Here is a 19481-nt window from a genome sequence, read left to right on the forward strand (position 1 = left end):
TGGAGCATCTTATGGGGCCATCATTATCCTTTGTGCAGCATTATATGGGGCATATTTTAATATGGAGCATCTTATGGGGCCATCATTAACCTTTATGCAGCATTATATGGGGCATATTTTTGTATGGAGCATCTTATGGGGCCATCATTATCCTTTGTGCAGCATTATATGGGGCATATTTTAATATGGAGCATCTTATGGGGCCATCATTAACCTTTGTGCAGCATTATATGAGGCATATTTTTCTATGGAGCATCTTATGGGGCCATCATTATCCTTTGTGCAGCATTATATGGGACATATTTTAATATGGAGCATCTTATCGGGCCATCATTAACCTTTGTGCATCATTATATGGGGCATATTTTTCTATGGAGCATCTTATGGGGCCATCTCATTATCCTTTGTGCAGCATTATATGTGGCATATTTTAATATGGAGCATCTTATGGGGCCATCATTAACCTTTGTGCAGCATTATATGGGGCATATTTTTCTATGGAGCATCTTATGGGGCCATCATTATCCTTTGTGCAGCATTATATGGGGCATATTTTAATATGGAGCATCTTATGGGGCCATCATTAACCTTTATGCAGCATTATATGGGGCATATTTTTGTATGGAGCATCTTATGGGGCCATCATTAACCTTTATGAAGCATTATATGGGGCACATTTTTGTATGGAGCATCTTATTGGGCATCAGTATCCTTTCTGCAGCATTATATGGGGCATATTTTAATATGGAGCATCTTATGGGGCCATCATTTGTTAGGACTGGCGGAACGCACCAGGAAAGATGATATAGATGCGTTCGCAGTCCGGGGTCCACCGTGCAGGCGAAACCCGCTGCTAGTAAATGACAGACTATATGGCGGTACTTAAAAGTATAAACACGTGGGTTAAACCTCACCCAACGTGAAGAAAGCGATCATGTTAAGTCACAGGACCGCGGTACCGCACATAGAGCGCGAGCAAGTAGTCAGCGAACTTAACCCCAAAAGGGATTGAAGTCCGATTAGACCCTTGCTGGCACAACACCGCAACTGGGTGTGAAAAGAACCTTATTAGTAATATATGAGCACAAGAGTGCGTGCGATGCCGCACTGACGGACGCCACTAACCACCCAGGCTTGGGTATGGAAAGCGCAAGGCAAGCGCACGGCGCCGTACTGGCAGGCACAGCTAAAGGACGCTGTGATGTGTGTAACATACAGATGGATAGTCGGGCGCTAGAGAGCTACCATCATCCGCGAGCAATCAACAACTCTAGGGAGGGATACTTAGGAGCTTTCATCCATCGACATACATCCATCTACACACACACATAATAATTGTACACTAGCGCATGGCAGTGCGGTCATGCGCAGTTTATATAGTTGCAGGACAGGAAGTGGCCACAGAAACTTTGCCCTTCCAAGACCTGCCAAGAGGACCAATGGAATGCGCTGCAGAGCCTGAGCACATGACCCTCGATCTCCAACGGGAGATCTTGCCCTGGGCATGCTCAGTGTGCGCAAATAAGGACTTAGTCCCAGAGAAGTCCGCTCGCTGCTGACCAGCACTGACTTTAATGGCAGGAGCTGAAGAAGCAGCAGTAACTCTCTGTACAGAGCGAGACCGAGCAAGACGCTGGGACCGACGTCCCTGCTGAGCAGACTCCACTGCGGCTGGATAGGAATGGGAGACCGCAGCGGAGACGGCCCGAGATTCCCCCTGTGCAGAAGTGGGAACTCGAGACCTAACATCATTATCCTTTGTGCAGCATTATATGGGGCATATTTTTCTATGGAGCATCATATGGGGTCATCATTAACCTTTATGGAGCATTATATGGGGCATATTTTTCTATGGAGCATCTTATGGGGACATCATTACCCTTTATGGAGCATTATACAGGGCATATTTTAATATGAAGCATCTTATGAGGCCATCATTATCCTTTGTGCAGCATTATATGGGGCATATTTTAACATGGAGCATCTTATGGGGCCATCATTATCCTTTGTGCAGCATTATATGGGGCATATTTTTCTATGGAGCATCTTATGGGGTCATCATTAACCTTTATGGAGCATTATATGGGGCATATTTTTCTATGGAGCATCTTATGGGGCCATCATTAACCTTTATGGAGCATTATATGGGGCATATTTTTGTATACAGCATCTTATGGGGCCCATCAGGAACTTTATGGAGCATTATATGGGGCGTATTTTGTATGGAGCATCTTATAGGGCTACTGATTCAATATGGATATTCAAAAACATTTAGCCTACTGATGTCTCAATTTTACTTTTATTGGTACCTATTTTTATTTTTGAAATTTATCAGTATCTGCTGCATTTACCACCCAAGGCTTATACTCGAGTCAATAAGTTTTCACAATTTTTGTGGCAAAATTAGGTGCCTCGGCTTATACTCAGGTCTGCTTATACTCGTATATATGGTAGATATATAGATGTCACACATATATACAGGTGCATCTCACAAAATTAAAATATCATTAAAAAGTTAATTTATTTCAGTTCTTTAATAGAAAAAGTGAAACTCATATATTATATAGAGTCATTACAAACATAGTGATCTATTTCAAGTGTTTATTTCTGTTACTGTTGATGATTATGGCTTACAGCCAATGAAAACTCAAATATTGTTTTATTTATGGTTTTTATTATGCACCTGTATTTTTAATGTATTTTTAAAGGGCCTCTGTCACCCCCTCCAGCCATTATAAACTAAAAGAGCCACCTCGTGCAGCAGTAATGCTGCATTCTAACAAGGTGGCTCTTTTAGTTTTTGGAGCATTTATTCCCAAAATAAAGCGTTTTATAACTTCTCCAAAATACCTGTCTTTAGACATGGAGGCAGGTCTTATGTTGTGAATTCTGTGGCAGAGTTCACTCCTGTGGTCACAAGTGGTACTTCGGCTGATTCTCTCTGGGAGCTTCCGTTTGTGGAGGAAAGTGGTACTGCAGCTTCTGAGTTTCCTCCCTCAGGTGATCTGGTGAGGTCGTTAGCTGCTTCTCTACTTAACTCCACCTGATGCTTTGATCCATGCTTCCTGTCAATGTTCCAGTGTTGGACTTGTGTTTCTCTGGATCATTCCTGTGGCCTGCTGCTCTGCATAGCTAAGTGCTTCTTTGCTATTTGTTGCTATTTTTTCTGTCCAGCTTGTCTATTTGTTTTGCTGGAAGCTCTGGGACGCAAAGGGTGTACCTCCGTGCCGTTAGTTCGGTACGGAGGGTCTTTTTGCCCCCTTTGCGTGGTTTTCTTTAGGGTTTTGTGTAGACCGCAAAGTTATCTTTCCTATCCTCGTTCTGTCTAGAATATCGGGCCTCACTTTGCTGAATCTATTTCATCCCTACGTTTGTCTTTTCATCTTACTCACAGTCATTATATGTGGGGGGCTGCCTTTTCCTTTGGGGTATTTCTCTGAGGCAAGGTAGGCTTATTTTTCTATCTTCAGGCTAGTTAGTTTCTCAGGCTGTGCCGAGTTGCATAGGGAGCGTTAGGCGCAATCCACAGCTGCCTCTAGTTGTGTTTGGAGAGGATCAGGAATTGCGGTCTACAGAGTTTCCACGTCTCAGAGCTCGTTTTATTATTTTTGGGTTATTGTCAGATCACTGTATGTGCTCTGATCGCTATGTACATTGTGTTACTGAATTGTCTATCACAACAGTACAGGAAGCCAAAGTACTAATGATTCTCAATAGAGGGAAAAAAGAAGTTCTGAGACCATTTTTTTTCCTTTGCAGTGTGATTTGTCTTTTTTTTCCCCCTAGACATTTGGGTGGTTCAGGACACAGGTGTTACAATGGACATTAAAGGTCTGTCTTCATGTGTAGATCAGCTCACGGCAAGAGTTCAAGATATTCAAAATTTTGTGGTTCAGAATTCTTTGTTAGAACCTAGAATTCCTATTCCAGATTTGTTTTTTGGAGATAGAACTAAATTTCTGAGTTTCAAGAATAATTGTAAACTGTTTCTGGCTTTGAAACCTCGCTCCTCTGGTGACCCAGCGCAACAGGTTAGGATCGTCATTTCTTTTTTGCATGGCGACCCTCAGGACTGGGCATTTTCTCTTGCGTCAGGAGATCCTGCATTGAGTGATATCGATGCGTTTTTCCTGGCGCTTGGATTGCTGTACGATGAGCCTAATTCAGTAGATCAGGCAGAAAAAAATTTGCTGGCTCTTTGTCAGGCTCAGGATGAGATAGAGCTATATTGCCAGAAATTTAGAAAATGGTCCGTGCTCACTCAATGGAATGAATCTGCGCTTGCAGCCATTTTCAGAAAGGGTCTCTCTGAAGCCATTAAGGATGTCATGGTGGGATTTCCTATGCCCGCTGGTTTGAATGAGTCTATGTCTTTGGCCATTCAGATCGGTCGACGCTTGCGTGAGCGTAAATCTGTGCACCATTTGGCGGTATTACCTGAGATTAAACCTGAGCCTATGCAGTGCGATAGGACTATGACCAGAGTTAAACGGCAAGAACACAGACGTCTGAATGGGCTGTGTTTCTACTGTGGTGATTCCACTCATGCTATCTCTGATTGTCCTAAGCGCACTAAGCGGTTCGCTAGGTCTGCCACCATTGGTACTGTACAGTCAAAATTTCTTCTGTCCGTTACCTTGATATGCTCCTTGTCGTCGTATTCTGTCATGGCGTTTGTGGATTCAGGCGCTGCCCTGAATTTGATGGACTTGGATTATGCTAAACGTTGTGGGTTTTTATTGGAGCCCTTGCAGTGTCCTATTCCATTGAGAGGAATTGATGCTACACCTTTGGCCAAGAATAAGCCTCAATACTGGACCCAGCTGACCATGTGCATGGCTCCTGCACATCAGGAGGTTATTCGCTTTCTGGTGTTGCATAATCTGCATGATGTGGTCGTGTTGGGGTTGCCATGGCTACAAGCCCATAATCCAGTATTGGATTGGAATTCCATGTTGGTGTCCAGCTGTGGTTGTCAGGGGGTACATGGTGATGTTCCATTTCTGTCAATTTCGTCATCCACCCCTTCTGAGGATCCAGAGTTCTTGTCTGATTACCGGGATGTATTTGATGAGCCCAAGTCCGATGCCCTGCCTCCGCATAGGGATTGTGATTGTGCTATCAATTTGATTCCTGGTAGTAAATTCCCAAAAGGTCGACTGTTTAATTTATCCGTGCCTGAGCACACCGCTATGCGCAGTTATGTGAAGGAATCCCTGGAGAAGGGGCATATTCGCCCGTCATCGTCGCCATTAGGAGCAGGGTTCTTTTTTGTAGCCAAGAAGGATGGTTCGCTGAGACCGTGTATAGATTACCGCCTTCTTAATAAGATCACTGTTAAATTTCAGTACCCCTTGCCATTGTTATCTGATTTGTTTGCTCGGATTAAGGGGGCTAGTTGGTTCACTAAGATAGATCTTCGTGGTGCGTATAATCTGGTGAGAATCAGGCAAGGCGATGAATGGAAAACTGCATTTAATACGCCCGAGGGTCATTTTGAGTATCTAGTGATGCCGTTCGGACTTGCCAATGCTCCATCAGTGTTTCAATCCTTTATGCATGACATCTTCCGTGAGTACCTGGATAAATTCCTGATTGTGTACTTGGATGACATTTTGATCTTCTCGGATGATTGGGAGTCTCATGTGAAGCATGTCAGAACGGTTTTTCAGGTCCTGCGTGCTAATTCTTTGTTTGTGAAGGGATCAAAGTGTCTCTTTGGTGTGCAGAAGGTTTCATTTTTGGGGTTCATCTTTTCCCCTTCTACTATCGAGATGGATCCGGTTAAGGTCCAAGCCATCCATGATTGGACTCAGCCGACATCTCTGAAAAGTCTGCAAAAGTTCCTGGGCTTTGCTAATTTTTATCGTCGCTTCATCTGCAATTTTTCTAGTGTTGCCAAACCATTGACCGATTTGACCAAGAAGGGTGCTGATTTGGTCAATTGGTCTTCTGCTGCTGTGGAAGCTTTTCAAGAGTTGAAGCGTCGTTTTTCTTCTGCCCCTGTGTTGTGTCAACCAGATGTTTCTCTTCCGTTCCAGGTCGAGGTTGATGCTTCTGAGATTGGAGCAGGTGCTGTTTTGTCACAGAGAGGTTCTGGTTGCTCAGTGATGAAACCATGCGCTTTCTTTTCCAGGAAGTTTTCGCCTGCTGAGCGAAATTATGATGTGGGCAACCGAGAGTTGCTGGCCATGAAGTGGGCATTCGAGGAGTGGCGTCATTGGCTTGAAGAAGCTAAGCATCGCGTGGTGGTATTGACTGATCATAAGAACTTGACTTATCTCGAGTCTGCCAAGCGCTTGAATCCTAGACAAGCTCGTTGGTCGTTGTTTTTTGCCCGTTTTGACTTTGTGATTTCGTACCTTCCGGGCTCTAAAAATGTGAAGGCGGATTCTCTGTCTAGGAGTTTTGTGCCCGACTCTCCGGGTTTATCTGAGCCGGCGGGTATCCTCAAGGAAGGAGTAATTGTGTCTGCCATCTCCCCTGATTTGCGGCGGGTGCTGCAAAAATTTCAGGCTAATAAACCTGATCGTTGCCCAGCGGAGAAACTGTGTGTCCCTGATAGGTGGACGAATAGAGTTATCTCTGAACTTCATTGTTCGGTGTTGGCTGGTCATCCTGCAATCTTTGGTACCAGAGAGTTGGTGGCTAGGTCCTTTTGGTGGCCCTCTCTGTCGCGGGATGTGCGTTCTATTGTGCAGTCCTGTGGGATTTGTGCTCGGGCTAAGCCCTGCTGTTCTCGTGCCAGTGGGTTGCTTTTGCCCTTGCCGGTCCCGAAGAGGCCTTGGACACATATCTCTATGGATTTTATTTCTGACCTTCCCGTTTCTCAAAAGATGTCAGTCATTTGGGTGGTCTGTGATCGCTTTTCTAAGATGGTCCATCTGGTACCCTTGTCTAAATTGCCTTCCTCCTCTGATTTGGTGCCTTTGTTCTTCCAGCATGTGGTTCGTTTGCATGGCATTCCGGAGAATATTGTTTCTGACAGAGGTTCCCAGTTTGTTTCGAGGTTTTGGTGAGCCTTTTGTGGTAGGATGGGCATTGACTTGTCTTTTTCCTCGGCTTTCCATCCTCAGACTAATGGCCAGACCGAACGAACCAATCAGACTTTGGAAACATATCTGAGATGCTTTGTTTCTGCTGATCAGGATGACTGGGTGTCCTTTTTGCCTTTGGCTGAGTTCGCCCTTAATAATCGGGCCAGCTCGGCTACCTTGGTTTTGCCGTTTTTCTGCAATTCTGGGTTCCATCCTCGTTTCTCTTCAGGACAGGTTGAGTCTTCGGACTGTCCTGGTGTGGATACTGTGGTGGACAGGTTGCAGCAGATTTGGACTCAGGTAGTGGACAATTTGACCTTGTCCCAGGAGAAGGCTCAACTTTTCGCTAATCGCAGACGCCGTGTGGGTCCCCGACTTCGTGTTGGGGATCTGGTTTGGTTATCTTCTCGTCATATTCCTATGAAGGTTTCCTCTCCTAAGTTTAAACCTCGTTTTATTGGTCCGTATAGGATTTCTGAGGTTCTTAATCCTGTGTCTTTTCGTCTGACCCTTCCAGATTCTTTTTCCATACATAACGTATTCCATAGGTCATTGTTGCGGAGATACGTGGCACCTATGGTCCCATTTGTTGAGCCTCCTGCCCCGGTTTTGGTGGAGGGGGAATTGGAGTATATTGTGGAGAAGATTTTGGATTCTCGTGTTTCTAGACGGAAACTCCAGTATCTGGTTAAATGGAAGGGTTATGCTCAGGAAGATAATTCCTGGGTTTTTGCCTCTGATGTCCATGCTCCCGATCTTGTTTGTGCCTTTCATGTGGCTCATCCTGGTCGGCCTGGGGGCTCTGGTGAGGGTTCGGTGACCCCTCCTCAAGGGGGGGGTACTGTTGTGAATTCTGTGGCAGAGTTCACTCCTGTGGTCACAAGTGGTACTTCGGCTGATTCTCTCTGGGAGCTTCCGTTTGTGGAGGAAAGTGCTACTGCAGCTTCTGAGTTTCCTCCCTCAGGTGATCTGGTGAGGTCGTTAGCTGCTTCTCTACTTAACTCCACCTGATGCTTTGATCCATGCTTCCTGTCAATGTTCCAGTGTTGGACTTGTGTTTCTCTGGATCATTCCTGTGGCCTGCTGCTCTGCATAGCTAAGTGCTTCTTTGCTATTTGTTGCTATTTTTTCTGTCCAGCTTGTCTATTTGTTTTGCTGGAAGCTCTGGGACGCAAAGGGTGTACCTCCGTGCCGTTAGTTCGGTACGGAGGGTCTTTTTGCCCCCTTTGCGTGGTTTTCTTTAGGGTTTTGTGTAGACCGCAAAGTTATCTTTCCTATCCTCGTTCTGTCTAGAATATCGGGCCTCACTTTGCTGAATCTATTTCATCCCTACGTTTGTCTTTTCATCTTACTCACAGTCATTATATGTGGGGGGCTGCCTTTTCCTTTGGGGTATTTCTCTGAGGCAAGGTAGGCTTATTTTTCTATCTTCAGGCTAGTTAGTTTCTCAGGCTGTGCCGAGTTGCATAGGGAGCGTTAGGCGCAATCCACAGCTGCCTCTAGTTGTGTTTGGAGAGGATCAGGAATTGCGGTCTACAGAGTTTCCACGTCTCAGAGCTCGTTCTATTATTTTTGGGTTATTGTCAGATCACTGTATGTGCTCTGATCGCTATGTACATTGTGTTACTGAATTGTCTATCACAACAGTCTTAACCCCCCTGCTTGAAACGCCACACTGCCGTCAATCAAATCTTCAGGGGCGCCGGGCGCCGCCCCCCTCCGCGCTGTTTTCCCATTACATTCGATGCCTGTGCTGTTTAGTACTAGCTGGTGCATGCACAGTGAGCTCTGGCCGTCTGACGTCACATCCAGTCTTGCAGACTGCGCCTGCCCCAGCCAGTACTAAACAGCGCAGGCGCCGGATTTCTTGGGAAAACAGCGCGGAGGGGGTGGCGCCCGGCGCCCCTGAAGATTTGATTGACGGCAGTGTGGCGTTTTAAGCAGGGGGGTTAAGACCTGCCTCCCTGTCTAAAGACAGGTATTTTGGAGAAGTTATAAAACGCTTTATTTTGGGAATAAATGCACTAAAAACTAAAAGAGCCACCTTGTTAGAATGCAGCATTACTGCTGCACAAGGTGGCTCTTTTAGTTTATAACGGCTGGAGGGGGTGACAGAGGCCCTTTAAACAATTTTTTTTAAACTTTTTTTTTTTTTTATACAATTCTTTTTGGCACCTTAAGCGTGTCTCTGTGATTGCATTAATTAATTGATTGCTCTCCTCCATTGGTGTATTTTCTTTAAATATGTAATCAACTCTCCCCCCCTTTGTATGCCACCTGTTGAAACGCGTTGTGGATAATAATGGATAATAAAGGTTTGTGCCTTTTAACTTGTATTGCCTGGATCTAATCTCTGCCTTAGCGGTCCTCACAAGACCGCGCTGTTTTCGTTTTCCCAATTAAAACTCAAATGCCATTTTCTCAGTAAATTAGAACAATTTAAGACACCAGCTTGAAAAAATGATTTTAAAATCCGAAATGGTGGCCTAATGAAATGTATATTTAGTAAATGCACTGAATACTTGGTCGGGACTCCTTTTGCATCAATTACTGCATCAATGCGGAGTGGCATGGAGTTGATCAGCCTGTGGCACTGCTGAGGTGTTATGGAAGCCCAGGTTGCTTTGATAGCAGCCTTCAGCTCATCTGCATTGTTGTGTCTTGTGTCTCATCTTCCTCTTGACAATACCCTATAGATTCTCTATGGGGTTAAGGTCAGGCGAGTTTGCTGGCCAATCAAGCACAGTGATACTGTTGTTTTAAAAACAGGTATAGGTACTTTTGGCAGTGTGTACAGGTGCCAAGTCCTGCTGGAGAATGAAATTTCCAACTCCAAAAAGCTTGTCGGCAGAGGGAAGCATGAAGTGCTCTAAAATTTCCTGGCAGATTACTGCGCTGACTTTGGTCTTGATAAAACACAGTGTACCTACACCAGCAGATGACATAGCTTCCCAAACCATAACTGATTGTGGAAACTTCACCCTAGATCTTAAGCATCTTGGATTGTCTGTCTCTCTACTCTTCCTCCAGACTCTGGGACCTTGAGGTCTAGTGTGAAGTGACAATACAAAGGTGATATCAATTCCCCAACTATCACCTCATTTTCCACCACTACAGGGCCAAGGGAAGAGCGAGGCTAAGTGCCAGAATTGGCACATCTTTTCTGGGGTGGCTGAGAGCTGATATTTTTAGCCTGGTGGGTCCAGAATTCATGGCCCCTTCCTAGATTATTAATATCAGCCTACAGCTGTCTGCATAGCCTTTGCTGGTTATTAACTATAAGGGGACCCTACGTCATATTTTTTAAGGGTCACCCATTTTAATAACCAGTAAAGGCTAAGTATACAGCTGTGAGCTGATATTAATAGCCTGGGAAGCTCCATGGTATTACCCCCTTTCCAGACTACAAGGTGGGCCATTTATATGGATACACCTAAATAAAATGGGAATGGTTGGTGATATAAAGTTCCTGGTTGTGGCACATTAGTATATGGGAGGGGGAAAAAGTTTTGAGATGGGTGGTGACAATGGTGACCATTTTGAAGTCAGCCATTTTGGATCCAACTTTATTTTTTTCAATGGGAAGAGAGTCATGTGACACAACAAAGCATTTGGTGGCCATTCAACTGGCCCACGACGACCAATACACTTTCCAGGAAACTGTTCATGTAGGAATGCTCGGACCTGACACCCGTAATGTGGTGGTGCACAATCTTGCTGGAAAAACTCAGGGAACGTGCCATCTTCAATGCATAAAGAGAGCAACACATCAGCATGCAATTTCAGATATCCAGTGGCACTGAGGTTTCCATTGATGAAGACTGGCCCTACTATTTTGTACCCCATATACCACACTCAAACAACGGATACTTGAAGCCTGTCCTAGCATTTCTCCTGCAGTGTTGCTATCAGTGTGTCAAGAGTGGGAGAAGAGGGTTGCATTGACAATCCAACACAATGGGCAGCACTTTGAACACATTTTATAAGTGGTCATAAACTTGTAAATAACTCATGAAAGAATAAAGTTACGTTAAAGCCAAGCACACCATCTTTTTTCTCGTGAAATTCTCAATAAATTTGATGTGTCACATGACCCTCTTCCTATTGAAAAAAATAATGTTGGATCCAAAATGGTCACCACCCATCTTGAAAAGTTTTCCCCCTTTTCCCCCTCCCACATACTAATGTGCCATAAACAGGAAGTTGATATCACCAACCATTCCCATTGTATTTAGGTGTATCCATATAAATGGCCCGTGCTGAATGTATATATATATATATAGAGGAACTGCACCAGAAAAAATACCTTAAAGCGTGCACGCTTCCCTGACCAGGATTCCAATGCCCTTCCAGATAGTAAACAAAAAGGGAAACAGCTCAAGGAGATATAAAAAAAGGACTTTAATGCCCTGAGACTTTAAGGCCCTGAAACAAAACCTTTTACAAGGCTTGAGAAAGGATTTGTTTTAACAGAAACGTTGCCACACCACAGGGCATTAAAGTCCTTTTTTTTACATCTTTTTGTGCTCTTTCTCTTTTTGTCTACTATATATATATATATACTAGCTATTGAACCCGTTCTACGCCCGGGTGGCGAGCATTTATATTGGTATATGGTCTCCATCCTGGTATGTGCTGCTCCATCCTGCGTCCCCATCCTGTCATGTGCTGCACCCATCCTGCGCCCCCATTCTGTCATGTGCTGCTCCCATCCTGCGCCCCCGTTCTGTCATGTGCTGCACCCATCCTGCGCCTCCATTCTGTCATGTGCTGCACCCATCCTGCGCCCCCATTCTGACATGTGCTGCTCCCATCCTGCGCCCCCGTTCTGTCATGTGCTGCTCCCATCCTGCGCCTCCATCCTGTCATTTGCTGCTCCCATCCTGCGCCCCCATCCTGTCATGTGCTGCTCCATCCTGCGCCCCCGTTCTGTCATGTGCTGCTCCCATCCTGCGCCACCGTTCTTTAATTTGCTGCTCCCATCCATATGCCCCATACGCTGCTCCATAAGATGCTCCATAAGATGCTCCATAATATATGCCCCATATCAGGTGGCGTAAGTAACAAATAGCTGTGGCATGAAGTGCCACAGCCTCATGCCACAGCAATTTGTTACTTGCGCCACCTGATTCCTTTCCGCCGCCATTTTCTTGGTCCTCTTGCTGGCGGAATCGGCGCCTGCGCAGTCCGCGCTTTCCGGCGCCATTTTCTTGAAGACACACTGCAGTGCGCAGGCGCCGATTCCGGCAGCAGGACAAAGGAATCAGGTGGCGTAAGTAACAAATTGCTGTGGCATGAAGTGCCACAGCTTCATGCCACAGCAATTTGTTACTTACGCCATTCCTTTCCGCCCATTTTCTTCGTCCTCCTGCTGTCGGAATCGGCGCCTGCGCAGTCCGCTCTTTCCGGTGCCATTTTCTTGAAGACACACCTGCAGTGTGTCTTCAAGAAAATGGCGCCGGAAAGCGCGGACTGCGCAGGTGCCGATTCCGGCAGCAGGAGGACGAAGAAAATGGGCGGAAAGGAATGGCGTAAGTAACAAATTTTCATCCGATTGCAGTGCAATTTTAACATGACCTTTACACATAGCAATTCTCTAAGTCATTTACACATCGTTTAAAAAGGAAATATTCTTCAAAACACACACATATATGTGTGTATATATATATATATATATATATATATATATGCGTGTGTGTGTTTTGAAGAATACTTCCTTTGAAAGCAATGTGTAAATGACTTAGAGAATTGTTCTGTGTAAAAGCTCATTATAAATATATATATATAATATAACGCTGGGAGCGTCACTCTTTATAGACTGCGCACGCTCCTAGCATTACACTATAGAGTGTCAGGAAAAAAAAAAATGGCGCCGGAAGGCGTGGACTGCCGGGAGCAGGGGGTCGGGAGCAGGGGGACACCGTGCACATATTTGCGCCCTGATTATGCTGTGGCACTTCATGCAGTGTGTCTTCAAGAAAATGGCGCCGGAAAGTGCGGACTGCGCAGGTGCCGATTCCGGCAGCAGGAGGACGAAGAAAATGGGCGGAAAGGAATGGCGTAAGTAACAAATTGCTGTGGCATGAAGTGCCACAGCATAATCAGGGCGCAAATATGTGCACGGTGTCCCCCTGCTCCCGACCCCCTGCTCCCGGCAGTCCACGCCTTCCGGCGCCATTTTTTTTTTTCCTGACACTCTATAGTGTGACGCTAGGAGCGTCGTGCCTGCGCAGTCTATAAAGAGTGACGCTCCCAGCGTTATGCTATATATATATATTTATAATGAGCTTTTACACAGAACAATTCTCTAAGTCATTTACACATTGCTTTCAAAGGAAATATTCTTCAAAACACACACACGCATATATATATATATATATACACACATATATAATAATACATATATACATATATATATTTCAAAGGAAATATTCTTCAAAACACACACACGCATATATATATATATATATACACACATATATGTGTGTGTTTTGAAGAATATTTCCTTTGAAAACGATGTGTAAATGACTTAGAGAATTGCTATGTGTAAAGGTCATGTTAAAATCGCACTGCAATCGGATGTAAATTGGATGCTAGGTTTAAAAAATCTAATTGTACTCGTATGACAATCGTCCGTGTTTTCGGTCCTGATATAGGAACTTTTTTTCACACATATGGGTATGAGCCCTTATACTGTTTTACATGCATCATTAGCTGGGTTGGCTATATCATATACCTGCAAGATGAACCTATGTGATATGTACTTTTATAATATTCCAAATGACATAACCCAATAATAGATACAGTCAAGAGATATTGGTGAAAAGCATTAGGCATTAAAGGGTTATTCACAAAAAATAACCTTGTCCCCTATTTGTAGAATAGGGAATAACTTGATGATCACTGGGGGTCCAACCACTGTAACCTCCAGCAATCCCAAGGTTGGGTTTACAAAGCCAGGCTTATTCTAAATGGAGCAGAGGTGTGCATGCTTGGCCTTCAGTACTTTCATTGTTAATTGGACTGCTGGAAATAGCCCCGCATACAGGTCGGCAGCTCCATAGACAGTGAATGGAGCAGAGGACAAGCATTCATATATATGAAGTACATCATCTATATCATCTAGACCAGTCAGACACACTAGAATATGGTGAATACAATACCCATTATCTGCATAGGTTATACTCGTATGCTAATTAGTTGATCGATTGTAGAGTACCGTAATTAGATATAATGGTTTTACCTTCACACGTTTTTGATTCAGGCTCAAAGACATAGCCTTTAGGGCAAGTACAGGAGAAACTTCCTGGAGTGTTCCGACATTGTCCATTGTCACAGAGTAGCCGATTCAAGGCACATTCATCAATATCTACAAAGATGCAAATTTTAGTCAATTTACTGATCTTTCAAAATAAATGCATAGTATTCGTGACAGAAGACTACTCTGGATTACATATCTCTATTTTCTACTCTCAACAATATGCAATAATAGAAGATAGACAGATCACTTCGTACAACCTGGTCAATGGTCCAGATCATTAGTTTCTGGCCAATGACAGGAGCTGCGCGAATTTCCTTACCCTTAGGAATCCTAGGCTTGGCTTATGATTAGCCGGGCGGGCAGTACGTCACCTGTGCACCACACGCTGCACAGATGACATCAACCTCTACACCTAATCATAAGCTGAGCCTGAGATTCATAAGGATAAGGAAACTCATACCGCTCCAGTCCATGGCCAGATATTACTGACTTGGACTTAGACCATGGACCAGTGTCACGCAAAGCAATTTACTCATCTATTTATATAATTGCCTTATAATGTTTTCATTTCCTGTTCTGTCCAGATGTCACCGTATCCCAGAATTCCAAGCAGAGGAAGTTCACCGACCGCCATATTGGGACAACCAAGTGATGGATGTCTCAATATGGAAACTGCTGCTGGTACCAACCTATTGCGCGGTACCAGCGGAACACCGTCGCACCACAAACACACACACTATATGCCGTACGCACCACACACACACACACACACTCACACACATGCACAATCTCACACTCACGCAGCTTCTTGCGCTGTACCACCAGCAGAACACCGCCGCTGCCAGGATCAGACGAATGATTCACTGACTGCTGCCATCTTTGTACAGGAGGAGTGCATGCGCAGTTTTAATGTGACCGCCCCTATCTGTCTGCACAAAGATGGCGGTGGTATGATTTACTGCGTCTGCGTGAATTACGCGCAGGTGCAGTGAAGCATTCGACTGATCCCGGGGGCAAATGCGCGATGTGTCTACAGGCAGTGGAAGCCGGTCACATTAAAGGGGTTTTCCCACGAACGAAAGTTCATTTTAAAAATTGACTGTGTCTGACAGTGTACGGAGCATACCACATCTCCTGGGCAGGGGTGGAAGTAAAAGACAATACTGACATTAGAGCAGGGGATCACAGTGGATTCATTTTCTGAGGTAAAATATTTCACTGACTGTTTTTAAATAATATTTTACCTCACAAAATGTATCCTCTGTGATCTCCTGCTGTAATGTCAGTATTGTCTTTTGCTTCCTCCCCTGCCCAGGAGCTGTGGAAGGTTCGGTACACAGTCAGACACAGACAATTTTTAAAATGAACTTTTGTTCCTGGGAAAACCCATTTAAAAGCAAATATCAACGCCAACATGGCTCCTCCTAAAAAGTACGCCAGTGACAATAAAAGGAAAGCAACAAAGGCACAACATCGAAGACAACAAAGAGCAAATGAAGAGCAAAAGCATCGCTGTGACAAAAACAATGCATTTAAGTGTAGGCGTCAAGCACATAAGTCCCCTGATGCAAAAGTCATTAGATTATCACAGGATGCCATTAGGCAATAATAGCGGTGCATGCCTGCCCCCATCGTTACATTACTGCCCTCCCGATGCGATAGCATCGGACCTCCATATAGTCTCTAATAATAGCCTAAAATGTGTAAGCAATGTTTTTCATGATGAAACCATTTTATCAATAGAACCTAAAGATTTGTGTGTCTAAAATTCCTATGTTGGATCTCTTTTGCTATGAAAGGAATAAGTGTAAATTGCATACGAAAGTAGGTGGGCAACCAGCGCAATGACTGGTACAGAAAAGAGGCATCCATATAGCAGCTGGACAAAAATATGAGTCTTGCATCCAAGATAGATTGGAGAGGGGTGAGCTTAGTGAGAAGAAGACAAATCAGGAGTGAGCTACACTTATTTCACATTTGCGTTGAATCACTGTACAGTCTTTTAAAAGATTTAATAACCACAAAGTATTTATGGATAGGTGATATGCACTGGTTGACAGCTGGCCATAGTCATTAGGTTAGTGTCGGAGATTACCACTAACAAGTGTATAAGCATCACTCTAGGATCCAGGAGATCCCTTGATCTTCTGGGAGGTAAACACTGCTAGACATGTCATAGGTTTAGGCCTTCTGCCCAGTATTTCCCTATCAAGTATGTTAGCCTTAGACACTCATGTATTTCTTCTAAATCCTGGCTCCCTGTTCAAAACTCTAAGGCCTTACCACCAATGTGGAAGTGATGTAAAATATGCTGGAGGTAATACTTATCGTATGGAGATTGAAATAAGTCAAAATAAGTCAAAATACCAATCAAAAAGGCATACCAATGCAATTCTTTCCATTGATGTCAACGTCATATCCAGAATTACAGATACATTTGTACGTTCCACGGAGGTTTTCGCATATTCCATTCTGACAAATATCAGGATTTAAAGCACATTCATTGATATCTGAAAGAAAGTGTTACAGTCTGAGTATAATAATAACTTACATGTAAAAAATTATGAAAGATTTTTGCACTTCACTTTGACTTTACCCCATCAATTATTTATGGTATTCATAGATCTTCTTTTCTATTTATTGGGTCAAAGAGTTTCAAGGGCTTGTATGAGAGTTAAATAAAAACAAAAAGATTGAGGCATGCCCCCTTTATGGCTAAACCTATGCTCCATAATGTAACGCATTTGTTTAAATACAACATTGAGGATGATCAATTAGCGGAACTGGCTGCCACAAGAGGTGGTGAGTTCTCCTTCAATGGAAGTCTTTAAACAGAGGCTAGACAGACATCTGTCTGAGATGGTATTGTGAATCCTGCATTGAGCCAGGTTGGACATCATGACCCTTGAGGTCCCTTCCAGCTCTAACATTCTATGATTCTATTGTTCTAACTTCCATTTTTACTTTTCATCTAAAGGTGATGTACAAAAGCACACTGATATAATATATAATGTACCAGTACAGCTACTAATGTGGCATTTTTGTGCAATATTTCAAGTAACCAGAGAATGTGCAGCAGAAAAAAAGGGTATTTTGTGTCTTTGGTTGGGTTCAAAACTCAGAATAAGGCCTAGGTCCTGAAGTCAGAGGAGATAAGAGAGTGCTCCATCTCCATCCAGGCAGTTCAGGCCTTGGGCGGTCTAAGGAGCTCGATTAGGAGCCAGCTTCTATAAAGGCTGTGATTCAATGACACATTGCTCCAAGGATAAAGAGCAAGCACTGCCAATCTGTGTGGGCGATATGATCATTCATGACCATAAGGAATGGTTTGGAGAACATGTCGTGTTTTGAGGTGCTACCTTATAAGCTCAGAGCCTATGAAAGAAACAATAAAAAATATGTAGTTAGTAGATAGTTGGCCCAAGATTTCCTTTTTTATTGTGTGATGTATTTGCTCTGAGACATTTGTCTCTCCTTGTTGATTAATAAAGGTGACTGTTAAATGCCACATAGAGCCACCAAGAATATAATAAATGAATACACAGTTCACATTTTAACAATGACCCTAACATTATCGGTGGGTTTCTCAAGAAGGATTGCTTTTGGATGAGGATTTATCACATTAATATTAGATTAGGGTACATTATATCCACCAAATTAATTTACGCTACCAGCCCATTCATAAGCAGGTTGAATCACCAGGAAACACTAATAGTCTATTTGTGAAATAATCCTAAAATGCAGTATACAATTTTGGCACTGTGGTGGTTGAGCCTGATTACTGGGTCCAAGCAAAATGGATAATTCTTTGGATCTTCTGCGAAACAACTACAACAAAGAAACCTAAGGAATTCACTATTTGTTGCCAAGATGTCTAGTGATCTTTGATAGATCAATACCAATATCATTCTGGATATATCAGTTGGTAGAAGTTAACCCAAGCCAATAAAATTCTCTTTACTAAGCCTTTTCAAACCGACTTGCATGTAATATTTACTAGTCTCATAGTGTTATATAAATCAGCTCGACACACTTTTGCAATTTATGGCACCATAAATTTGACACGTTTGACTGACACATTTTCTAGTTGAGCCCCCATTTTTCTGGTTTCCCTCACATGTTTGCTTGGAGCACTGAATTACTTCTTTTAGTTCAGTTAAGTGTAGCTCTTTTATTCTTTTTAAGCTATGCTTCATGTCTTATCATGATAAGCAGACATATTACCAGGATATTACTTCTGGCAACCTTCCTGGCCCTAAGAATTCTATTTATATACAATATGTAATTACATTGTTTTGCACCAAATGGATTCTATAATTGATCCTTTTTAATTACTTTCTTCTGTTTTATGGAAAGAAAAACTACACAAAGAATGTCACATAAATAAACCAGTGGCTGGAAAAATAAGGAAGCAAAAAAATCCAAAATGGTTTTAATTAGATGTCTTTAAAATAGCAGGTTTTTATTGTTTCTAAGACAAAAAATAGGTAATCTTCAGTCGTTGTCAAAGTATAAAATGGAAAAGTCAACACCATGCTGCACAATACGTATTCACAGTCAAATATACAGTATGTCCCTGAACAAGCAAGTTTTAGGCTCACATCTTTCTGTAAATGTTTCTGATATTTTCTGTGGAAACAATAGCATAATCTGCAATGCATTTCTTGGAATCACCAACCAAAAATCTACAAAATCCATCAGGATTAATTGAAATTCATTTACTAGTGTAAATTGTGTTATTAAAATGTGGTTTCGTAGAACTGCAGGACTTCCAGATGTTGCAGACCCACCAATACTGACATTAAAATGCAACCACCTTATAGCCTTTGACAGCAGTCTGGATCTTCCATTAAGGAACACCTAAAGTTTGGCTCTTTAAGGCCAAACAAAATTACTGGCATTCTCATACATAAAACTTTTATTTTAGATGATTGATGAAACCAGATTTCCTAACCATGCTGTGCTTCTCCAGGGGAGACACATGCAGATCATAATCCTTTTCTGTTCCGATTCCGTTCTACATATTTTAGGTGACCTGTACAAATATTTCAGGATAGCAGTCATACATACCAGTTCCTTGAGATGTTATTCCTGGTCCACTGCTGCATAAAGCTTGATATTCCTCTGAAAACAAAAGAAATACATTTGTAGCCTGTTGCAAAGGAATCCCACACCTCACAAAA

The 19481-nt window shown here is 43.1% G+C and overlaps 1 protein-coding gene across 2 annotated transcripts in view; it reads right to left on the bottom strand.

Annotated features, from left to right (window-relative positions):
- FBN1 (fibrillin 1) overlaps positions 1-19481 on the bottom strand; it is a 440189-nt gene that overhangs the window by 149711 nt on the left and 270997 nt on the right. For both annotated transcript variants that reach the window (XM_069766028.1, XM_069766029.1), the window contains 3 exons: positions 19369-19422; positions 16683-16808; positions 14281-14406 (listed from right to left, as the gene is read on the bottom strand). In XM_069766028.1, coding sequence (XP_069622129.1) covers positions 14281-14406; positions 16683-16808; positions 19369-19422 — 306 coding nt within the window. The remainder of the gene's footprint in view (positions 1-14280; positions 14407-16682; positions 16809-19368; positions 19423-19481) is intronic.

This window comes from Ranitomeya imitator, chromosome 4 (genome assembly GCF_032444005.1).
Source record: "Ranitomeya imitator isolate aRanImi1 chromosome 4, aRanImi1.pri, whole genome shotgun sequence".
Taxonomy (NCBI): Eukaryota; Metazoa; Chordata; class Amphibia; order Anura; family Dendrobatidae; genus Ranitomeya; species Ranitomeya imitator.